We start from the raw sequence: 24610 nt of genomic DNA on the forward strand, positions 1-24610 counted from the left end.
AGGATTTCCATCCCAGGCGACCTCCGGTTCCCCCACCAGCAGCTTCCAGGCGGAGGTCTGAATCCCCCTCCTGCCCAGTCTGTGGCCAGGTCCGTGCCCAGGGGTCCGGGGACCTGGTGTTGGGCTCGCTGTGGCCCCGGGGAGAGGCGCGCAGCCTCGCCGGCCCTCAGTTTCCCCACCTGGAACATACGGCGGCCACCCCCTCTGGGAGATGATGCCAGCGTGGCACAGGGACTGCCAACACGGCAGCTGTCGCCTGAAAACGTGCGACTTGGCTCCTGGGTGTGTTCAGTTTTGAAAAGTAAGCTGGCGATGTTGAAACAAATGGGAGATTTCATAGAAAGATCTGGGTTTCTGGCAGCTCACGAAACATGGGCATATCTGGGAAAAAAGGCCCCCAGAACGAACCCCAGGGGCCTGGAGGGGGTTAGCGGCTGCTGCCTTTGGTTTGGGGGTGACCCCATCAATTCGCCACGGCTCCCCCCGACCCCAGTGCTCACCCGAGTTGCCCTTGGTTCCCAGACGTCCCGTTCACGTCGGGACGAAGCAGGGGACAGGCCTTCCCCGCCCCTCGGCTGGCACGCGAGACCCGCCCCTCTGCCCCTCAGCTCCTCCCGCATGCCCCGGTGCGGGCCTCCGGGCCCTTCCGCTCCAGAGCCGGGGGCTGCAAGGGCCGGGACTTCCCTCCCTGCCTTCGCCTTGGCAGAGGGGCATGGGGCTGCCCACCCCCCACGCCCTGCCCTGGCCTCGTGCCCTTTGCTTCACACCGAAGGAGTCAGCAGCAATTCGTCCCTGTGGACCCAGGCTCCCCGCTTCCCCACCCCACAGTGAAAAGCCACAAGTCTGGAGGAGGGGGCCTGGGAACACAGCCCGCAGAGGCCTCTCATTCACAAGGAAACAAACAAACAAACGAACAGTACTTATAGTGGCCGCTGGTCAGGGAGGCGACGATGCAGTGGAGAGCCTTGGAGACCGCCTGGCGCTCAGGCCACCTGGGAAATGCATGTTTCGTGGCTTTATTCATATCGTGTTTACTAGTTCTTTGCACTTATTGGATGCTCAGGTCGTTGAGAATGATCCTCGCGGCTCCCACCGCTGGGAGGAAGCCGTGTTTATCGATAAGCAGTTATTAATATCTGCAGGCAAGTCTCTGATCTAATATTTTCAAGAGAACCCTGAAATCCAGATTTTATGTTAAATCTCCTAGTTTTTTATTCTTGGCAATGAAGTTCAGCTTTTTTTCATTCAGAGGCCATGTGGGTCAAATGACCTGCAGCTAAGACGTAGTCAGCAGCTCGTTGTACACGGAACAGCTGAGGTTCGGAGTTGACTGGCTTGCCCAAATGGCCCTGGGGTCTGGCTGCCTCCAGATCTGCTTCTTGCCGGAGTCTGCCGGCTGGGGACACGGCCCGGGCCTGACTACCTTCTCCACAGCCTCTGCCTGTTGGTTCTGGCTGTTTGAGGATAGTGGGAGTGGCCGTCCTTGTCCTAGAAGGCCCTGTTTAAAAGAAATGGGAAGGTAACACAAGCCGCCCTGCCTGCCTAGCTCTGCGACATCTGACGGGCTGGTCACTCTGCTGGACCTGAGCTCTAAGGGGACGTGAGCCTGGTGGGGGCCTGCGATGTGGCTGGGCCGGGGGTGGGGGGGATGGATTGGGTGGCACTGGAGGGACCTCCCCGTGACACTGGGGCCGGGAGCTGCAGAGCCGTGGAGTGGAGCAGGGATTCGAGGCCAGTGGATCTGATAAGAGTCCGGCCCGTTTCCTTTGGCGTCTTCAGAAAATCAAGTTTTTGCCAAGTTTTCTATATGAGGAGATTTCATATAGATTTCTGTATTTCTTGGGTCCGGCCACACTAGCCGCCTTGCAGTTCCCAGCGCCTCCTGGCCTCGGGGCCGTGCACTGGCTGCTGCTGCTGCTGCTGCGTGGACCCGCCCCCGCCAAATCCACGTGCCCCTCCCCCTGCCCTTGCTTTGCATTTTGGTTTGTTTTTTTGTTTTCGGTCACATTTCATCACTGGACCACTCTGTTTCCGTTACAGCCCTCTTCCTCGGCCTAATTATTTATCCCTGCCTTTCCCCTCGTAGAATAAAAGCCCCACAGTGTCGGGGATTCGGGTCTGCCTGGTTCGCTCTCCTATCAGGCCCGGCTCTTAGAGGAGTGCCTGGCACGTCGTGGGTGCTCAATAAATGTTTGTTGATTGAACGAATGAATGATACATTTGGCCATATGATGCCATAAAGCAGCAGCCATCTCCTTTAGATGGGGTACGGCCCCCCATTTGCCAGGGTCCCCAGATCAAGCTATTGTTATTAAAACATGTTAAAAAGTAATGGCATGAATAGATTCCCTACTAACTTGAATTATGTGAACCCCCTTCCCAGACGTGCCGTGCGTGGGGTCTGGCGGTGCAGGCGCAGGCCGGCTCTGGGCAGCTGTTCTGGAGCCCCGCAGCGGGCGGCATTGGGACCCCGGTCGCCCTCCTCACGGCGTGTTTGTCCCGCCCCCCAGAACGTGCGCATCGACCCCAGCAGCCTGTCCTTCAGCATGTGGAAGGAGATCCCCATCCCCTTCTACTTCTCCGCCTACTTCTTCGACATCGTCAATCCCAACGAGATCCTCCAGGGCGAGAAGCCGCAGGTGCGGCAGCGCGGGCCCTACGTGTACCGGTAAGGACGGGGGCCCCATGTGTACCCGTAAGGATGGGGGCGGGACCCCTGTGTACCCGTAAGGATGGGGCCCATCGTGTACCCAAGGATGGGGCGCTCCTATAGGTACCGGTAAGGACGGTAATCTCACTGTACCGGGTGAAGGATGGGGGCCCCCGCTGTATCTGTAAGGAGATGGGGGTCTCCAAGGAAGCCTGTATGAGGGACACGTGTACCTGTAAGGATGGGGGCAGGCCCTATGTGTACCGGTAAGGATGGGGGCGGGCCCCACACATACCCGTAAGAATCGGGGGCGAGACCCATGTGTACTGGTAAGGACCGGCGGTGGCGGCGTGGGCGGGGCCGGGGCTCAGAGCCGAGGGGTAGGAGGTTGCTCTGCTGAGCCCCAGAGATTGTTCCAGAAGCAGACCCGGTGCAGACGGGGAAGAGATGGTGCAGGGAAGTTCTGTAGGGGGCAGCGAGGCAACTGGCCGTATGGTTGAGGGAGGAAGGGGTGTGTGTGTGAGAGAGAGAGGGACACACACACACACACATACACACACGCACACACACACGCACACACACACGCTCTCTCTCTCTCTTGGTCTCCAGGCCAGTGGGGACCTACTCCCCAAATACGAGCCCTCGAGGGTCTCGCAGCTCTTACCTGGTCACTCGTTTGTTCAGCGCACTGAGCCGGCCTCTGCTGCAGGCACTGGGGAAACAGCAGGGAATGAGACAGACAGAGGTCCCTGCCTTTCAGAGCTGACATTCTGGGGCGGGAGGGGGCAGATAATTCATAATTCATGTGTATCGGTAAGGACGGGGGGCCCCACACATACCTGGAAGTAAGTATATCACGTGATAGCAGGTGGTGAGTATTAAGTGCTGCGAAAATCCAGCAGGGCAAGGGGCACCCTGCGTGGGTCCACATGTGTATGGTGGTCTGGCAAGGCCTTCCTGCTGTTTATGCAAGGGACTGAGCCATGGTCAAAGGTGTCCCTGGCAGAGGGAACGGAAGTCCAGAGGCCCTGGGGCCGGACAGTGTGGCGTGTGAAGAATAGCAGGGAGGCTGGAACGGGCTGGGGCAGAGGGTAGGAGATGAGTTCAGAGAGATGGCCACCCCATCGTGTGCGGCTGGGGGCGGAGGGCAGGACTCTGGAGGGCAGAGGGCAGGCGAGGGCCGTGATGGAGGCTGCGGTGGCCGTGAAAGCTGGAGGAGCAGTTATGCTGTCAAGCTGGTATCTTTTGGCGCTCGTGTGTGCCAGGAGTGGGGACACAACGGTGAAGAGGCAGACGCTGTCTGTCTACTGAGAACATAGGACCAAACCAAATGTCAATGTTCGAGAGATGTAAAATTGGTTGTAAATTATAAAGCAGCGCTGAGCAGGAGTGGGAAGGGTCCTCCAGTGGGGAGGGCACCGCGTGAGCCAAGGCTCGGGGCAGGAAGAAGCACGGACCGTGTGGGAGCAGGGAGCTTGTGCGGGCCACGCCGGGAGGTCAGTCTTTGGCGTGAGAGTGTTAGGCACCTGCCCTGCCTAGGATGCAGGGCGGGGAGGGCCGGTTGGCAAGGGATGCGCATCTGTTGGACTTGCTGACTCAGCGCCCGGGTCGTTGCCTCCTGGCCTTGCTGTGTCCCTGCCCTGGCTTTACCCCTCTGAGCCTAGAGCCGCCCGTCTGCAGCCTGGGGACAGTGACCACACAACAGCTACTTTATCGGATTATCACTTGCGGGAGACGAGACTACATTCCAAGTAATTACGAGGCGCCCCTGGGGTGTGGTGCATGTGCGCTATGCGTGGACGTACCTTCCCCTCTACTCTTATCTCGTGGAGTCTCCATGAGAGCGCCCCACGCCCTGCACTATCATCCCCAGAGGTGAACTGGGCTGGGTGGCCGGGGCAGAGAGCGCTCAGGCTGTCTGCCATGCACAGCTGGCTTCTGGGCCACCTGGGATGAAAACAGCCCCTGCGCGGAGGTCTGGGCGTCGGGAAGTGCAGTCAGGGTGGACTGTGTGCGTTCGCTCAGTCCCTCACTCAGCAGATGTCCACTGAGCACCTGCTGGGGACACAGAAGTGGACACAATGGACAGAAAAAGGACTGGGGTCCCTGCAGTCGAGCTGGGGGGTTGAGTGAAGGTAGATAAGGGCAAGCACATGTTAGCCTCGAGGGGAGTGCCTGGGAGTGTGGGGGCGTTTCTCTAAGTCTGGAGATGACCAGGGTGGGCTCTGAGAAGGCGACGTGCGGGAGAGCGCCGACGGAGGCGGCGTGGCCCGGCGGAGGGGCCGCGTCGGGATGCGGGGTGCTCCCTGAGGTGGCCGGCGAGCCGCGCAGAGGCTGTGTCGCCCTGTCCCGCGGGGAGCGGGCGGTGGCAGGACAGGCTTGCAGGCGAGGCCGAGCTGGGCGGCGGGCGGCAGGCGGGCGATGGGCGCAGACGCCGTGGGCCTGGGAGGCCCGGGCGTGGCCGCTGCCGCAGAGGCGCAGTGACCCATGCCGCGGGCCCGCTGACCCGCCGACCCGCCGACCCGCCCGCCTCCTCTCCGCAGGGAGTTCAGGCGCAAGAGCAACATCACCTTCAATGACAACGACACGGTGTCCTTCCTCGAGTACCGCAGCTTCCAGTTCCAGCCTGACAAGTCCAATGGCCTGGAGAGCGACTACATCGTCATGCCCAACATCCTGGTGCTGGTGAGGCTGCCCCGCCGCCCCGCCCACACCCGCGGCCCTGCCCCCCGTCCCCGTGCCCGCCCCGTGCAGCGCTGCCCCTTTGCGGGGCCAGCCTGTGGCTCACGGCTCCACTTAGCCCGGTGAGTTTCCCACACGTCCACCCGTCTCTGGCTTGGGGGTCCTGGCCAAAATTGTTGTCCTTCCCTTAGCAATCTACAAGTCTGAAATTTCCAAAAGGAGGTACTAACGGGGGCGCCGAGCGTCACGCCCCAGGCCGTGTCTTTGTGTCGTTGTGGGGAGGCGTGAGCAGGGTCTCTGTCCTGTGCCGCTGAGGGTCAGCGATAGCTGGATTGACTACTGGCCATGTGTGTCGGGGTCCCCGGGACCACCCCCCAGGGCCGCTGATGGGCCAGGAGGGTTCACCGGATTCGGGACAGGGTCCTACTCACGTGTCACAGTGGAAGGAGACGATACAGGACACAGCCCGCAAAGGGGAAAGCGCAGGCGGCAGAGACCAGGCCCGGCTCCGAGTCCTCTCCCAGGAGAGTAGCACAGGACATGCTCATTCCCCCAGCTGCAAGTTGTGACAGCACATGCGACACACATGATAATGCACGTGAAGTGCCGTCTACCAGGGAAGCCTGTTAGAGGCTCAGCACCTAGGGTGTTTATCTGGAGCTGGTCACCTAGGCACCCTCCGCCTGGCACCCAAACTCCAGACTGGCCACAGGGAAGTGAGTGGTCAGCAGAAACCACACTGTTCATACAAACAGCCCGGATGCAATTGGCTTCTCTTATCAGGGAATGAAGGGCACATTCCCGAACTGCAAGTTCCCAGATGCCAGCCAGGGCCAGCCTGGGGCCCGCCGTGCTCACATTTTCTGCTCACACTCTGTGTTAGGATTTAATGGTCCAAGGGTTTGTGTATTTTACCTCGTTCATGTGTCCGCAATCCGGTGGGGGCAGGTCTGTCACTTTCTCCCTTTCTAGAGGAGGAAAACCGAAGGCCAGAGCAGTTAACCGACTTACCCCAGGTCACTCAGCGAGCGAGTGGGAGATTAGGGGTCTGAACACACAGAGTTTGGGTCGGGAGCCCCTCTCCGTTGCACTCAGCCCTCCACCTGATCTGTCGTCTACCTAGTCGGCCATCGTTGGGCCTTTGCTCTGGGCCTGGCCCGGGACAGTGCTCTGGACCAGGAGTGGACTCGTTTCTGAGTCTACTGGATAGACAGGACGGAAGCAGCTCACACAAATGCAGCCTGAAGCCTTGCAGCCACGTCCCTCAGAGCGAGACAGGCACGTTTTGACAGTGAAGTCCCTTTCCCCCAGCGATCGGGTTGGCAAACGCTGCAGATAACAACAGCCAAGGCTCTGGGGTGTTGCTGGAAACAAGTGTCTTATTATCAGTCGTAAAGAGTGAGCTGTTGGAAGATAGTGACTTTCAACATACATCGCACATGCCTTCGATCTGAGTGATTTCATGTGTAAAAATTTGACCTCTAGATAGAATAACATATATGGGCAAAGACGTTTGTATTCGAGGATGTTCATTTTGGATCCATTTCGGTGTTGTCCGAGGAAACGTCTAGTAGAAACTGCCTAAATGTGCGTCGTGCGGGATTCCATCATGATCGTCGGCTGTAGGCAGGCAATGGCATCGTATACAGCCAGCAAAAGGAGGCGGGGGTCGCAGACAAGGGAATAATATACAGCCAGCAAAAGGGCTGTAGGGAGTGGCACAGTTGGAGGATCTGTGTTTGGGGGAGAGATGGTAAGGGAATAGAGTACAGTCTCCGTTAAGAGTCTTTGGGTCTCACGGTGACAGGAGAAGGTGCTCCAAACTCGCATAAGCAAAACGGGAATGGGTGGGCTCATGTTACTGAAGGGCAGGGGTTGTGCTGCTTGAGGTGCAGCTCGACCCAGGGTGCAGACAGCATTGCCCAGATCTGTGTTGGTTTTATGGTCTAGCGGACTGGCCCCTCGGGCTGACTACAGCCCTCCACATCCCAAGTTCAAGGCCAGCAGTGTGACCTCCCCTCTCTACCCCCCCAGCCCTAGCAGATCATTTCCTTGGGGCTTGTTGGCTCTGACTGAGCCACATACACATTTTCAGACCAATCACTATAGCTAGAGAAGGAAAGTTTCTGATTGGCCAGGTATGAGCTACAGGATGGGGAGGGGGGTTGGACTTAGTATGAAATCAAGAGCCACATGGTCCTATTACCAGAGGATCAGGAATGGTTCTGGATGCCCCAGGTGCCCCCTGTGTCCACTGCAGGGGCCCTGCTCGGCCCGAACGTTTCTCTGGCTAGGTTCCTTGCTTCGAGGCCTGGCTTCCAGTCCATGGGGATGGGCTGAGTCTGTCCAGCCTCTAACCCAGGCTGCGTCCTTGCCCTGCAGGGTGCATCGGTGATGATGGAGGATAAGCCCATGAGCCTGAAGCTGATCATGACCTTGATTTTCACCACCTTTAACGAGCGTGCTTTCATGAACCGCACCGTGGGCGAGATCATGTGGGGCTACGAGGACCCCCTCATGCAGCTCATCAACAAGTACTTCCCAAACATGTTCCCTTTCAAGGGCAAGTTCGGGCTGTTTGCCGAGGTGAGTACGGCCCAGTAAGAAGCCAGGGCCTGTGTCTTGTCCTCCGTTGACACATCCTAGAAACCAGTTGCCAGCTTACTTTTAGAGTTGGCCGGGGGCACCAGGGACTGTGGGTATAGATGACATAAAACCTAACTCATACTGGCTTAAGTAAAATAGAGAATTTCTTGGCTCATATAACTGCAAACTCTAAGGACGGATTCAGGTGCGGCTTGATCCAGGCCCAAAGGACATGATTGCGGCCGGACTTAGACAATTGGCACCTATGGCTGGAGGAAGGGAGCATGGCCGCTGCGCAGGCCGAGTACGAATGTGACTCTAGCACTACTCTTCAGTCGCCTGAGTTTTCTTAATCTCGACCCCTGGTAACCTGGTAGGTTTAGCATTCTTAGGGCGCGTTTCCATACTCAAGATTACCACACGGTCCCAGATAGCTGCGACAGCAGGGGTCCCCAACCCCGTTAGGAACCCGGCCGCAGAGCAGGAGGTGAGCGGCGCGTGAGCGAAGCTTCATCCGCGTCTGCAGCCGCTCCCCGGTGCCAGCGTCCCCCCCTCAGCTCCGCCTCAGGTCATCGGACGTTGGATCCTCGTAGGAGCACCGGCTATCACATCTACTTTCCAGGCAGCACGGAAGGCAGGAAGAAGTGGGGGTTGGGGGGGAAGGTAGGGAAGTTGAGGGCAAAACAGCGTGTCCCAGCTGTCTCCCTCTTCGGGGTGGAGAAACCAGTTTCCACTTAACTTTCCAATGGCAGAACTTGGTCATGCGGCCACACCCAGCTGCAAGAGAAGCTGCAAAGTGCAGCCTTTCAGCTGGTGAGTTGATGCCCTGAAGAAGGTTTGGGCTCCGTCATGAACAAGGTGGAGAATGGGCTTTGGGTAGTAACTAGCAGTCTCCGATGCACTTACTCTATTCGAATTATTATTTAAGTATCCCTTTGAGTACACATTTATCAGTGATGACAGTAATAAAAATCAGGACTAGCGTTCTGAGCTCTCGCTGTGTCCCAGGCCCCATGCTCAGCAGTTTTATTCATTAACTCTTCTAATAATCCCAGCGCCTCCGTAGTGGTTCCTGTCAGCATCCCCTCGTGACGGCTGCAGTGTGGGCTCAGGAAGCTCTGAATGACCAGGTGACATGACTCACAAAGCATTAAAAGCCAGAGCAGGGCTTGGAATCCATAGTCGATTTAGCCATGCGGCCAGTAAACAGCCCTTAGCGGGTCCCTAACTCGTGCTGCACCTTGCGCTCCTGAGAGGTAAAACGGCGCTTCTAGATTTTACTCAGTAGCCACCATTTTTTTATATGCTTCGCACGTCTTTGCTCTGAGTTAGAAACTTGCTTCTAGGAAACATCCTCAGACGACCAGGGCCCGGGGCTTACTGTCTTCAACACGTTCAACAAACATTGGGTCCCGTATTTGTTAGGACAGGCCAGGTTTGCTGTGTAACGTGCAGCCCCAGAATCTCTGGTTTAACACGGCGAAAGTTTACTTCTTGCTCGTATGCAGTGTGGGTGATAACCAGGGCGGCCCCCTGCTCTTTGTGGTCTCTTGGGGACCCAGCCGAGGGAGGCTCCAGCTGGAGACACACTCCCACGGCCACTCCAGCAGCGGCAGAAAGTGTGGCAGCGTGTGCGTCACCAGCACTCAAAGCTTCTGCTCGGAAATGACATGCCCCTTCTGCTGCTTTTTCATGGATCGAGGAGGTCACATGGCCAGGCCCTATTTTAAGTGTGTGCTGTGGGGGGTGACCCAACCAGCTACCTGGTAGGAGAACCAGAGGCGGGAAGGGAAGGTGGACACTTTCCAGGAGGGACGCTGTGATCAGGAGAGTGTAGTGTGCCTCCTAGGAAGCCGCCAGGCCCTGCCCGCCTCGACCCCCCGGCACCGGGCATGTGCCTGAACGGGGGTTTGACGGCCGCCACCAGACCCTTTTGCCCAGCCCGAGGCTTAAAGATGCTGTTCTCTGCCCGGTCCACAGTTCAACAACTCCGATTCCGGGCTCTTCACCGTGTTCACGGGAATCAAAAACTTCAGCCGGATTCACCTCGTGGACAAGTGGAACGGGGTCAGCAAGGTAAGAGCAGGACGCAGCGGTGGGGGCCACCCCCGCCACCAGCCCACGCACCTTCTTCCTCTTAAAGTTGGAGGGCAGCCCCGTCTGAGAGGGAGAACACTCTGCGAAGGGGACATTTTACCTGTGGTTAAGGCTCGGCCAGCTCTTGGTTCCGGGGGGTGGGTGGATGGGTGTGGCATGGAGACCATACTTATTTAGCACCTGGTGTATACTAAGCACTGACGTTTCAAAGACGTTTCAAAAATATGACACTGATGATGTAACCGTCCATTGCATTAGAAGATGATACCGAGTAAAAGAAATAAAATTACATCAGAAACAGGAAGACATTCACATTTTAAAAAATGGAATGGCAGAGACAGACAGACAGTGCACTTTATCTGCCCCCAGCCACCCAGCTTCGCCCCAGCCCGGACCGCAGAGGCGTTATCGACACGTCCTTTCCGTCTGCGTGTGTCCGTGTGCACGCCTGCGTGCGCGCACGGAACCATGGCGGGGTTTTCTGCTTTGCGCATCGTGAAGTCGTGCCGAGTGCGTTGTTTCGCACCTTGCCTTTCTCACGGACGCGGGCTTTCCTCGTTGTGCACGACCGCGGTCGGGCACTGACGTGGCTGGTGTCCGCCAAACGCTCAGCCTGGCCGTCGGCGCGCACACCTGCGGGCTGGGCACCAGCCGGCTCCACCAGTGCCCAGGGCGACAGGCGCCGTCTGTAATTGGTAATGCCCGGTGCTAATGGTGGCTATTAGAGTTCTCTTTAGCTCGTTTTTTCAGTATAAAAGTAAACACGCACAAGCGATTTAAAACGTCCTGGTTGCACAGAGGGGAGGAAGGGAGAAGTCTGTCTTTTTCTGTCCAGGCCTCGCTCCCCAGAGGCAGCTACTGCCTTGAGCTCTCCGATCATGTCACGTGGGGTGTCACCTCCTGACTGTATCTGGCCTGAGGGAGTGTCTGGTGACTTCCTCTCTGAGAGGTGAGGATGTCAGCGTCCCACCTCCCGCCGTGCTTCTCGGAGGTGAGGGCGATAGGCCCGTTTTGTAGATGGAGGAATCTTAGCCCTCAGCCAAGTCGCACATTCCAGGGCCGTAGTCAGGGAGCAGGGAGCCGCAGTCGGCCCCCTCCGGCCGGCGCTCTGCATGGCCTGTTCCCCTCGCACCGTGCGAGGCTGTCTCTCCCGGGGGACTGGCGTCTGCCCAAAAACAGCATCGGGAACGAGCGGTGGCATCGACCCCAGGGCACACGGGCCGTGAAGCCGCAGCCCGACAGCAGGTTCCTTCGGAGGCCCGGCCGTCCTAAGTGGCTGTGTCTCTCTGCTCCCCGCAGGTCAACTACTGGCATTCGGATCAGTGCAACATGATTAATGGAACGTCCGGGCAGATGTGGGCGCCATTTATGACTCCCGAATCCTCGCTGGAATTCTACAGCCCCGAGGCCTGCCGGTAATTGCTCGGGCGCGGGATCCCGGGCCTCCCGGGCGCGGAGGTCAGCTTCGTGGATGCTCGCGGCCCGAACAGGGGGCTTTTGCCGTCCACTTGGAAAGAGTTTCAGCCCCTTGTGTGTTTGCTCGTCCCCGGCGCCCTCTTGAATGCTCTCTGGTTGCACCACGAAGAGTCAAACTCCAGCTGCTGATGCTTTTGCAAGGCCCGGAGAGGCTTCTGGCAGCTGCTGGGCGTGGGTACAGGTGGTGCCAGCAGCCTCTCTGGGCTGCACAGTAGGTGACGGACACCCTGTGGTGTCGGTCCGGCTGGATGCTGAGACGTCTGGTTGCCTCTCCCACGGCCCCTTCCATCTCCAGAGCTGCAGCCCCGGTCTGTTTGCGGCTGCACAAGTCCAGTGGCACCGACGGGGGGTCCTAGGCCGAGGGGATCCTGGGCGCCGCCCTGCCCTCCGTTCCACGCAGGCGGCCTCATCCCTGGGGAGTTCGCGCGTGTGAACTGCGCCTCCTCGGCCTCCCGCAGCGAACCTGTGCGGAGCCCGTCTGTGCTGGGTGCCGGGTGCCGGGGACGCGGCCGTGATGAGACGGGCCCAGTCCCTGTCCCCCAGGAGATTAAGTCCTTGCGGGGGACTCGGAAACGTACCCACAGGAGCGTCGGGGCGGGAAGAGCTGTGCCCTGTAGGTGTCGCCTGTTAAAATTAGACACTTCGGCCGAGAGAAAAACTGCGAGAAAAGGGTCGAGTCGTCCACGTCCCCGTCCTTCACCTGTGCGGGTTGTCTCCCCCCGCCCCGCCCGCTCGGTCGCCGCCCCCCGGCCCGCTCCTCTCCCCGGGGGCCGCTTTTCCCCGGGACGACGCCACCCAACAGAGATAAAATAATCGTCCCCTTCACGATTTCACATTCTCTGGTGGCCACGTTAAAAAAAGTAACGAGAAAGAAGTGAAGTTCATTTTAGCGATACGTCTGTGTGACACGGTGTAGCCACATTCTATCGTTTTCGGCGTAAATAATGCATAAATCTACTGAAAAGATGCTTTACGCGTTTTTCTGGCGTCCAGTCGTAGAAACCTGTGTTTTATGTCGAGGGCGCATCCGCGTGTGGACTCACCCCATGTCGGGCTCTAGAGCCACGTGTGCGGCGGCTCCCGTGGACAGCACGGGGCGGCACAGTTCTCGTCCGAAGTCCACGTTCAAATGCAGACGTGCCTTCGGAACTGCAGGAGGGTGAACGGGTGGCGGGGGGTAGGGCGTGGGGTGCAGTGTGGCCACCTGCAGACGTGAAAGCTGAACCCGAGGGGAACGATAAATGCCCAGGTTTTATTTCAAAAACCTGATGTGTGAGGACTTGAGGGACAAACATTCCAGGCAGAGGGAGCAGCGGATACACAGGCTGGGGGCGCAGGAAGGGCTGGGCAGGGACTGGGCCCCATGGGCATCTAATTATAGATCAGACCGGAAGTGGTTGCAGTCGTTCAGTGGAGATGCAGCGCAGTGTCTTCTCATTTAAAGCTCCATGATGGTGGCTGGACCCCAGCGGGTGTCAGCGCAGGTGGGGGAGGTGGCTCAGTGGGGGTCACCCTCGCGGGACCCGGTCGCAGCCACCGCGTTCTGGGTGTCACCCTCCACCTTGTCGGTCCCCGCAGGTCCATGAAGCTGATATACGAGGAAGAGGGGACGTTTGAAGGCATCCCCACCTATCGCTTCAAGGCCCCCAACACCTTGTTTGCCAACGGGACCGTCTACCCTCCCAACGAGGGCTTCTGCCCATGCCTGGAGTCCGGGATCCAGAACATCAGCACCTGCAGGTTCAGTACGTGTCACCTGGACGGGGGAGGCGGGGCACGGCAGGGCGGCGGGCTGGTCTGCCCCATGCTTCCTGCTTCACCCCGTTTCACCTTGGTCTCTGTACCCTCGATAATCCCATTAGGCCAGAGATAATGAGGGCTGCGGAGAGATAACATGAAAAAAGCTCTGTGTTTGTAAGTTACCGTCGTAATAAATCCCCACAAACAGAAGTCACGGTCCTAGCTCTGCGCTCAGAACTGCCGTGTCACACCTCCAAGCCCGTCCCTGCGGTCACGTCTCCTCCTCTGACGGCCCCGATTCTCTCTTTCAGCGTAAGGGCCCCGGACACCATGCTGGGCCCACTGGGCAGTCTCGGCCACGCTCTCCCTGTTTTAAGGCGGTGGATTAGCAGCCTAAATCCCCTTGGGCACAGAGCCTCACTTCTTCACGGGGTCCGGGGACTAGGCCGGGAGAGCATTACCCTGCCTCCCACACGTGACATGCAGCGTGAGAGCGAGGCTTCGTGGGAAGGGCCCTTCCCCCCATCTTGGGAGGAAGAGAGGCCGGCAGCCGTCCGCTCGGCCCGTGGGATCTTGTGTGGCGGTGCGCGACCGTGGGATCTTGTGTGGCGGTGCCTGACCACGAGGTCGGGCGTGATGGTTGTGCTGGCACAGCGGCCTCTGGCTTCGGCGATGTTTCCCAGTGCCAGTCCCCCAAGACGCCGCCGCCTCAGCCGGGCACCTGGGTGTCAGCTCCGTTCCCCTCCTCACCCTCGTCCGCTGAGTCAGCAAGCCCAGTAGGCTCTGCCTCCGAATGAAACCCCCAGCCCTCCTTCTCTCCCACGCCCCCCGCCGGCCGCCTCACGGTCCAGGGCCCGGTCCGCAGCTCGCCAGTGGGCCCTGCTGTCACATTGCTGTCCCCCCTACATATGCTCCGTTCCCAGACTCCAGCACAGTCGCCACCGGCCTCGTGTGGCTGTTTAAATCAAAATCGATTTGAATGAAATCAAATTAAAAAGGCAGTTCCTTCGTCACACTGGCCATGCTTCAAATGGCCACCACCCCCGTGTGCCACGTGTGTATGGGGTGGCTAGCACAGAAGGAACACGGCCGCCATCGTAGACAGCTCTGTGGGACACTGTTCCCGAGACCTTTCAAAAACATGGATTGCTGCACGATTCTGCGTCCGATGTCTACACGTCCCCGAGCGAAGCCCTCGCGTGGCCTCGGTCCCCTGCAGGGTCTGGCCTCTGCCAGCCTCTCTGGCATCATCTCTTCCCATCCTGCTCCCTTGAGCCGCATGGCCTCATCTTAGCACATCTGCCAAAAGAACTTCAGCAGTGGGAGGGAATTTTAAAATATTTATGTAAGTTAAGGTTTTGTTTTCATTATGTTGACATAAACATGTATATAGGGAGCTGCTCAAATGGCCTGTGCAGTTTTAAATCCCACAAAGTGACCACAGCCATGTGATCAGCACCTTGGTCAAGAAACAGAAGAGTATGGGCCCCAGACTCCCCCGCGTCCCCTCCCAGTCACTGGCCTGACTTCCGGACCACACTTTGCCTGCCTTTGGTCTCATGTGAGTGGTTCAGAAAGCGTGGCCTCTGCGTCTGTCACCTTCCGGCCCCTTCGGCCCCGTGTCGCACTGGCGAGGTCCGACCCGCTGCCGTGGGTCGTTGGTGCCCTCGCTGCTGCCCCGTCTCCCATCCTGGGAACACAGCTCGACTCCCTTTCGCCTGCTCACGGGCGTCTGAGCTCCTGGTTTTTCGAACATTATCCTGGTGCTGCTAGGAACGTGCTCCCCACATCTTCTGTCGTAGCTGTTTCTGTATCTCTGTGGCATTTAATCCGAAGATAAGAAATAGCCACATATCTCCCTTTCCAGGCCTTGAAAATTCTTTGGACCCAGAGAACTCTCTCCCTTCAGACCTCTGTGCTGTGCAAGGGCCTCGGACTTGCCCCATAGAGTCTTCACTGTGATGATTTCGGGCAATCGGGTCTAGTTAAATGTGCCATAAAACTATAAATTAATTAACACTTAATTACCGGGCGAGTTTCTCTCAGTCCGTTTGGAAATAAAATAGAAAGAAACGCACGCTATTGAAAAACCACGTGGGCTCACTGTCTGGAGCCAGGGCAGGTGAGGGCACCTCGGCTCAGCCCTGTCTCCACCTGGCCGTGGAGGTGTGGCCGAGGGGCTTGTTTGAGATTCGCCCCCTTCAGGGGCTGGCATGGTGCCCGCCTCCCTGACCGAGGGCCTCAGAGTTTCGTCACCTGTAAAATGGGGTCCTCACGTCTGCTCTGATGGTCTGCTTTCACGGTGGAGGTGGGAGGATGGGAAGGGAATTTTCCGAGTGGTGGGACATTGTCCCCACGGGCGCTCAAGGTGACTTCAAAGGTGCAAGGAGGCAGCTTTAAATTACATCGACTTACACAGCACACAGCGAGAGAGGGCTTCTGTTTCCTAGACTCTTTCTGTCCCTCTGATTACCTCCAAGAGGAAGCCTCGGTCGGTGCCGAGAGGCTGTGAACGCCTTTCGAACACTCATCCCGTCTCTTTGTAACGGAGAAAGAGCAGGTCTCAGGGTCAAAGCCTTGTGCGGGCAATGGTGTCTAGTTAGAATGAATGTACAGCATTCATTGGCTTCCGTTGTATTTATTCCTATATTTCCTTTCTAATTTTGGCAGGTGTTTGCCAGTTATGGCTCAGACGTAAAACCCAGATATAAAGCCGCTTCCCAGTATAGCTATTTCAGTGAAGCAGTGGCAGTTGGTTCAGAGAAGCTGCTATAAGGACGGGTGCGTGGGGCGGGGCGGGGGACGGATACAACCGTATGTGGCAAAACGGAAGTACTCGGAGGACCGAATTCACGTTATTGAGGCGATGATCGACTCTGGGAGAAATGAAGTCAGACGTCGATAAACGGCCAGGTTTTATTTCAAACCAGTGCTTGGCTTTGCAAAGAAAAGCAGAAAGCACCCAGACATTCGAGGTTGCCAGACACAGACGCAAACACCGGCCTGGCAGCGGACGGGCTGTCGGTTTCGGGGGAGGGGACCTCGTGAATCTTCTTTGTTTTCTCATTCTTCCTTATTGAGGTGAAAGTCAGGTAAAACAACATGAACCGTTTTGAAGTATACAGTCTAGTGACGTTCAGCACCTTCACGAAGTTGCGTAGCCACCACTTCTGTGTCGTTCCTGACCATCCTCGCCACTGCCAAAGCGGACCCCGTCCCCATCAGCAGCCACCCCGCTCTGCGCCTCTGCAGCCCCTGCCACCCCCAGCCTGCCTTCTGCCCGGGATCTCCCTGTTCTGGGTCCTCGTGAGTGTTTGTAAGCTCAGGCTTTTCCTCGTTAACGCGTCGTACGTTGTCCTGAGCACGCGAGGATGCACTGGCGATGGCCTTGCGCGGAGACCTGACACGAGATCTGACCTCACGTTTCTGGGTGTGAATTTCTCACTCAGAGGGTCCCTGTTCACACACGCTGGCGTCCATCCGGCTGACCGGCTGCTGGGAGAGAAGCGGAGCGGGTGTGTCTCCTCCCTTCCTGTGGACGTTCGGGAGCCCTGGCCGCGGGCGTGCACACCTGAGCCTCTCTGCTCGCCACTGTGTTGCCTGCCGAAGACAGTCCAGGCCGCTTGGCTTGGTGATCAAGACGCCCCTCCTCCCACCCAAGTTCAAATCTGGTCTCGACTTACCTGCCTACCCTCAACTCCCATGACTCCCCTCCCCGCACCGCCTGCTCCGTCTGTGCTTCCCCACCGCCTGCATTTGCTTCCGCCATCCCGTGCACCTGGAGCGCCGGGCCCGGACCTCGGCCTGGCATCTTCTCTTCCTTCCTCTCATCTCTCCTGCCAGAACCAGCATTTCCTGCATTACTATTCCTCTGGCACAGAGTTTGTCCCTTGCTGGCTTCCAGTGCCCAGCGCCTCTTGGACGCTTGGTAAACGTGACTGAACCAAGGAATTTTCTCTGTCTAGTTATTGTTATTTGCATCTTGTCATCATCACGGGGTGCCCCGGAGGCAGCGGCTGCGTTTTATCGTCTGCGCATCCCTGCGTCTGCCTCGGGGCCTGGCATGAAGCCGCAGGATGTGCCAACGTGTTCTCCCTTCTCTGCCTTCTAGATGCACCCTTGTTTCTCTCCCATCCTCACTTCTACAATGCTGACCCCGTCCTGGCAGAGGCAGTGCTCGGCCTCAACCCCAACGAGAAAGACCATTCGTTGTTCCTGGACATCCACCCGGTGAGCCCCTGCCTGCCAGACTGTGGGGGGAGAGGGGGTTTCTGATCGGTGCACGCTCGTCCCCGCCAGGTACTGAGCTATTGCAGGGAGGGATGGGAAGCCTGGCTTTCTTTGGCATTGGTAGCTTCTAGATAACAAGCCATCAAAGGTCCTACTTTGCCTTCAGACTCCACAGTTCAAGGACTTTGTTATCTCTTTATAAGGGAGTTATCATTATTAAAGGCTCATAAGACAGTAAATTAATTAGGAATTATCAGCCTGCAGATTGGCCAGAGGTAGAGCTCTGGCTGTGCCAACATGCCATAAAGATCTCTAGGTACCAGTGAGAGCCCGGATTATCTTGCAGATAACTTGGGTTCTGGGGAATTTGTCCCATGTGACGTTCTATCTACCGGGAGGGTATCAGGCCTGCACAGTGGCCCTCCCTAGGGTGCGTCCTTAGCCAGTTCCCTCTTCTCTGTAAGATGTGCTCATGTGGCGTTTGCCACTGATTCGAACGTTCTGTGGGTTTCTGTCTCCTGGCACTAGCTAGATGCTTTCGCGTGGGTCAACCCATTGAATTTTCACAGCAATCTGGGAGGTGGCACAGCTGCCCCGTCTTACAGGTGGGGAGCTGCAGTCCACGTGGGTTACGTGACGTAACTAGTAAGTGGGATCGTTGGCCCCATAAGAGAGAGGTCTGCCCTGTCTTGCTAATTGCTAAAATTCTAGCAGTCAGCCGCGAGGTGCTAGTATCTCACTAAACATGAGTTTGATTAAGCGGTTGAGAGTGAGTACGGGATAGAGCTAAATTCAGACGCAGCTTTTCCAGCACCAAGACTTCCCATGCTCACTACGTGACGTCCACTATTAATACATAGCTAGTATAGATGGATTATGTTGACATTCCTTAAGTTGACGTGAATTCGTACTAACATATTGCACGTCTTCTATGAAATTCATTCTTTGCTGTTAAAAATACTAAAACTTTTCCTTACTGTCTTAACGTTTTAACCAGTTTTTATGAAAGGCTTTGGTTATAAAACTAACAGAGGGTCATGCACTTTCTCTTAGTTCCTTTGTTTCACGCCTCCCCCTCTGCTGGCTTCGGGGGAATTCCAGCAAGAGCACGACCTCTCCCCTGCTCGCCCTGACCCCACGCTGGGGAACAGGCAGTGAAGTCTGGGGGGCTGGGGGGTGCACACAGATGTTTTGCAGCAGCCACATAGCTGGCCTCTGCTCTCCAGGCGGGCAAGGCAGGCAGGGAGACCAAGTGGCCTTTCATCTTCTTGTTGTCGTCTTGGGCACTTTGCACAGGGTGATCATGGGATCAGCCTGCCGCCTGCGGAAGCTTCTCCCGTGGTGGCCGCTTTTCCGCTCCTGACTCTGGGGGAGGGCGTGGCGACAGGAGTGGGCTCCCGGGGCTGTGATCCTGTGCCCTGACGTGCAGAGTTTGTGTGCAAAGAGGTGTCCTGATAGCAGCTGGAGGAACAAGCCAGGGAGCAGGGCAGTGGCCGGAGTGGAGACTCCGGGACAGCGAATCTGTTCTGGAAAGTGCAGTAGGGCGGCAGGTCGTGTGGGGTCCCCAGGGCCACTCCAAGTTGGATGATTTGCCAGGAGGACTGGTAGGACTCAGCATGTGGCCACACTCAGGTCGAGACAATTTCCAGCCGAGGGACACGACCAGCAGCCGAGCTGTGACAGCACGTAACGTGTCATCTGCCAAGGAAGCTCCTTAGGGACTCAGTGCCCCAGGTGTTTATCAGGGGCTGGTCACATAGGCACCCACTGAAATCCCAGACGCCCTGCTGGAAAGCAGGTGGTCTGCACAGACAGTCCAGGCGCAGTGAGTCCCTCCTCAGGGACGGGGCGCTAGGGGCCCTCTGGGAATTCAAGTTCCCGGATGCCAGCGGGGGCTGGCCTGGCCAGCCTGCTTTCGCAAGGAGGGCAGCCTCGGCCTGCGGTGTGGACGCTTTTCCGTACACGGGTGACCTCGCTGCTATCCCGCCAGGTTCTCAAGTTCAAACTCTCAAGTTCAAAGGGAGAACGGCCTTTGGCCTGCTCCCCTGTGCCACTGAGGCCCGGAGGCAGTCAGAATGCGGGCTTTCCCTGACGCAGACATTCGTGGCCTGGGTGTGGCGGGCTTGCAGACCTCATTCTGCCCTTGCATGAACCCCGTGGGCGGGCGGGGCACCTCCATCTCACGGACGAGGAAGCAAGCCTGAGCCGAGGGGCAGGGTGGGGGTCCCCGACCTCGGACTGAGCTTCCTTTCCACCGTCATTTTCTGGTCTCGATCCAGAACCGCCTTCCTGCTTTGGGTCCTATACAGGTGTCACTTCGGTTATTTATTTATTTTAAAAAACTATCTCATTTAAACAAACAACCAAACAAACTAGATTCTGCCCGAAGGAAGCTTTCTATCACTACCTCAAATCGGAAATTTAAAAATTCTCCAAAAAATAAGGTAAAAATAAACACCAGGGAAAAAAATACTGGTTTGGAGACAATCGAGAAGCATTGGGAGTGAATCAGGGAGCCACCGTCTCCACGTGCACAGCGTGCACACCGTTCTGTGTAATTTGGAGGGTGGAGGGAGGGGCGGTGACCGGAACACCTCGTTCTGCTCGGGGAGCGTCCTCTCAGGAGGGCAGACGGGAAGGGTTGGGAGTTTTCCATCCAGGGAGAGGTCTGCTCTCTTGAGGGAGCCCCCTCGAGGTCGGGGACCAAAGAAGCCATTTGGGAAACACAGGTTTACCTTTTGGGGTGTAGCACGAGTAGAGGGGACCCCAGGGCACAGGCAGATGAGCCAGAACACCCGCCCTCTGGAGCGGACCAGGGAGAGGGGAGTTGGCAGATGTCCCTGGGGCTCCAGGGAGGCCAGGCCCTCACCGAATGTGTTGTCACAGGTCACGGGCATCCCCATGAACTGCTCTGTGAAGCTGCAGCTAAGCCTGTACATCAAGGCCATCAGGGGCATCGGGTGAGTGGGGCCTGAGCTGGGCTGCGTGCTCGGTCAGGTCGGGTGCCTGGGGCTCCCACCGCGTCCCCACGGTCTGGGGTCTGGGGAGGGAGGTGGCCCTCCTGGATGTGCGGTCCGCACCTGTCCCCCGATGGAGTCTCAGCCCTGGGCCAAGGCCCCGTCCGCATCCTGACCTCCTGCCCCAGAATGCCCTTTTCTCTCTCACAGTCGTCCCCCAGGTCAGTCAGAATCTTCCATCCAAGCCCTTTCCCACGCGACAGCGTGGCAAAAGTCAAACCCTGGCGAACCCAGGTGTCTGGAAGGGAAGCCCAGCAGACACAGCGTTTCTGACCGCGACGGTTCGCCTCACGGGAGTTTTTAAGCACTGTCCTCCTTTTTTGGTTTTTGTCTTTGAATGACAGCTTTATGAAGATGTAGTTCACGTGCTGTAAAGTCAGCCCTTTAAAAATGGACGGGGATGACAGCATGCTCACAGAGTTGAGTGACCACCACCTCGATCAGTTGAGAGCCCTGTCATCAGCCCCACAGAGAAACCCGTCCCCATCAGCAGGCGCACCCCATTTCCCCGGCCTCAGGCAACCCCTGCTCTACTCTCTGTGGCTACGGGTTCGTCCCTGCTGGGCATTTCCTGTAAATGGAATCCCGCGCTTCATGGGCTTTTGCGACCGGCTTCTTCTCACTCGGCATCACGTTTTCAGGATTCTTCCGTGTTGTAGTTTATGTCAGTGATTCATTCCTTAGGTAACTGTATAACATTCCATTGTGTGGCCAGACCAAGTTTTATTTATCAGCCGGTGGACTTTTGGGTCGTTTTGATGTTTTGGCCATCGCGAACGATGCTACTGTGACGATTCACATAGAAGTTTCTCTGTGGACACACACTCTCGTTTCTCTTGGGTAGACACCCAGGGACAGGATGTCTGGGTCACGTGGGAACCCTGTGTTTAACCACCCGCGGAGCTGCCAGACTGTTGCCCACAGCATCCGCCCCGTTTGCATGCCCACCAGCAGGGCACTGAGGGGTCCAGCTTGACGTCTCCCACTCTTGGTATAACGTTACGTTTTCGCAGCGCGGGGTGAGGGAGTGCCCTGATTCCTTGTTATGTCGATGTCTGTACTTCTTAGCATATTTGAAATAGTTTCATTAAAAAAAAAATCCCCTGGAAATATTTCTGGGCTGCAAGAATGCGGGCATCTGTTCCATTTCGCAAAAGGGCTCTCGGCTGGAGAGATCGGCCCTGTCACTCCTACCTGGCTTTTCATTGTGCCATGTGGAGACTGCTCAGAGGTTTGTTCCTGAAGGATTTGCGCCTGGCCAGATGGCACCGTGTGCACACCTGGTGTCTGTGCCCAGGCTCGACCTCCCGGCCCAGGGAACTTGGCACCCGGTCTGCTCACTGGCAGATGACAGGGCAGCCGGGCTGGCCGGACGGGGCTGGGGCCCGAGGAAGGTGGCCTCATCCTTCGCATTTTCAAAGAAAATGCATTTTTCAAGATCTGGATTTTAACACGTGCTCCTTCCATTTTCACCCGTTAGGAGCAAATTCACATTCTTGATGAAGGCGGCTCGAGCCAGCAGTATGCTTGGATTCTGCCCGTTGTGGGCGTCAGGCTGCTTCCCTGACCTGCCTGGGCTTCTGTGTCCCCGTCTGTCCAGCTGCCAGATGGCTCCTGCCAATTGGAGCAGTGGCCTCAAGGGAGCTGGTCTCACCCGCAGGGCCTAATGCCATCTGGAGGGCCAGCAAGGGATGGGTGTGGGGAAGGTCTCGGGAGGCAGCGGCCGGGCGGGGCAGAGCCGATAAACGGTGGCTCATCCAGGAACTTTGGTGCTGTTTGCTCACAAGATCTTTATCTCGAGATAAAGCGCGCTTTGCATGTAATTTACATAGGTTCTTACAAACGCAGGTAAAAAGGCCAAGGTGAACAGCTCTTTCCCTGTTATTTCTCTGTTTTCTGCGTCCGCCTCTCGCAGGGGAGGCTGCGTAAACTTGTCGCACTGCCCAGTGCTCTGCTTCACGGGCGGCCCCAGAGAGGTCTGGGGATTGTGACTGAAGATCTGGCCTTTTGTGCCGAGTCTGGTCCCCGTCCCCCGAGCGTGTTCCATCGCTGCCCCGTGTAGCTGCGCCCTTCAGCACACCCAAGAACAGGAGCTACAGACTCTGTGTCCACTGTTTGTGGCATCTAATGTCAGCAGCGATGGCAATAAGCACGGGGCACTTTTTCCCTGCTGGATGTTTTTCTAAGTCCTTTGTATATGTTCCTCCGTCCTCACGGGTGCCCTGTGAGGGATTCCGTTAAATCCCATTTTACAGAGGAGGCGCAGAGAGGGTGAGTGGGCACCCGAGGTCACACAGCGAGCTAGTGAGAGCGTCAGGTTGCTCCCTTTCCTCAGTCCCGATGGGGCTGTCGCTCAGAGCCCTCCTGCCCGGTGGGCACACGGCCAGCGCTGCCTGCCTGACGGAACGTCTCATGGGCCATCTTGCTCATTTACAGACAAACGGGGCAGATCAAGCCGGTGGTCCTGCCGCTGCTGTGGTTCGAGGAGGTAAGGCCACCTCGGTCTCCCTGCTCTGGGCACCCCAGTGGGGAGTCAGTGTGGGCATTTGAGGTGGGGGGCCATTAGTGGGGTGGGAGGGAGGCGGGCCCGGGGAGCCGGACTCTTGTGACCCAGAGCGATCTACGAGAACCTCCATGCCCCGCAAGCACTTCGTCAGCTACTCCATTCCGTCGAGAGGTTCACCTGGGGTGGGGAAGGCAGGAGCCGCTGGAACTGCCGGGCTCCAGCCCCGGGGCTTGACAGTGATCGTGTGTGGCTGCGTTCAGTGGCCGGGAAAAGTGGTGGGGAGAATTATGTGGGCAGTTTTCATGGCCAGGTGTGAAAGTGTAACACCCCTGTGCCCACATCCCATTGGCCAGAATGTGATCATATGGCCTTGCCCAGCTGCAAGGGAGTCTGGGAAATGTAGTCTCCTTGTGTGGCCCTGGAGGAAACGGAGCCCCCGTCCCCACATCCCACCCCTCCCCACTTTCCATAGGCTCTAGCGCACGCTTTGGCCAGTGCGCTTGAGATGGGGCAGGTGTGGGAGGGACGCAGGGCCGTGGCATGGAGTGGCATCTGCGTGTGGCCCCAGCCTGTTTGTCGCCCTCCCTCCTCAGAGAGGGGCCATGGAGGGTCAGACCCTTGAGACGTTCTACACCCAGCTGGTGCTGATGCCCAAGGTGCTGCACTACGCCCAGTATGTCCTCCTCGCCGTGGGCTGTGTCCTGCTGCTCATCCCCATCATCTACCAAATCCGGAGCCAGGTAGGTGGCAGCCTGGGCCTGGCGGCCCATTGCTTGCCTGCTAGGGGACGGGGTGGGGGGCTTGGATGGGGTGCCCTAGCCATCCTGTTGCAGTCTGCACTCCTCAGCCACAGGATTCTCAGCCCCTGCGGTCTGGGGTGGGGGCGCCGTCGCTTGCATCTCTTGCATCCTGCATTTCTACGTCTCTACCTGTTCCGGGAGGCTGCCGGTGGGTTTTGGGTTATGAGACCTGGTACCTGGTTTGTCCATCAAGTTAGCACCTTCCAGGTGCCAGGCACATAGCGGTGAACAAGACAGATGCGGTCTCTGCCCCTGGGGTGTGGGTGGGGCGCAGGGGGCTGGCTTTCCAGTCGGGCAGACAGATGAAAACCAAGTAAACAGGGTAATTTCTCTGATGATAAAGATGGTAGAGGATGTGACGGTGCTAAAAATACACCGTGAGCCACAGGTGAGATTTAAAGTTTTAATTTCCTAATAGCCACATTAAGTAAAAACATTAATTTGAATGATATGTTTTACTTAATGTATTCAAAATATGACCATTTCAACACGTAATCAGATTTAAAAATAGACGTACATTACTTTGCATCTTTTTCCTTGTGAAGCGTTTGAAATCCGGTGTGTGTTTTATACTTACAGCGGGTCTTGATTTGGACTCGCTCCATTCCGAAGGCTCAGCTGTCACATGTGGCTCCTGGACCGCACAGCAGCGTCCGAGGGCTTGAGGACACCTGTAGAGAGAGTGTCAGAAAGGCCACTCCTCAGAGCAGAGTTGAAGCTTAGATATGGGAGCTGATGTGCCTCTCAGCACAGCGTCCTGGGGAGAAGGAAGCCCCGGCCAGTGCACAGGCCCCGGGGCAGGGGTGGCGGAGGCATTCGGGACGGG

The 24610-nt window shown here is 57.4% G+C and overlaps 1 protein-coding gene across 2 annotated transcripts in view; it reads left to right on the forward strand.

The window, feature by feature from the left end:
- Positions 1-24610, forward strand: part of SCARB1 (scavenger receptor class B member 1) — a 59924-nt gene that overhangs the window by 29233 nt on the left and 6081 nt on the right. For both annotated transcript variants that reach the window (XM_039879251.1, XM_039879252.1), the window contains exons 2-11: positions 2511-2668; positions 5194-5335; positions 7715-7918; positions 9899-9994; positions 11315-11430; positions 13070-13236; positions 17343-17461; positions 20348-20421; positions 22915-22966; positions 23578-23724. In XM_039879251.1, coding sequence (XP_039735185.1) covers positions 2511-2668; positions 5194-5335; positions 7715-7918; positions 9899-9994; positions 11315-11430; positions 13070-13236; positions 17343-17461; positions 20348-20421; positions 22915-22966; positions 23578-23724 — 1275 coding nt within the window. The remainder of the gene's footprint in view (positions 1-2510; positions 2669-5193; positions 5336-7714; positions 7919-9898; positions 9995-11314; positions 11431-13069; positions 13237-17342; positions 17462-20347; positions 20422-22914; positions 22967-23577; positions 23725-24610) is intronic.

The sequence above is a fragment of the Pteropus medius genome, unplaced genomic scaffold, assembly GCF_902729225.1.
Source record: "Pteropus medius unplaced genomic scaffold, Ma_sr-lr_union100, whole genome shotgun sequence".
NCBI classification, from domain to species: Eukaryota; Metazoa; Chordata; class Mammalia; order Chiroptera; family Pteropodidae; genus Pteropus; species Pteropus medius.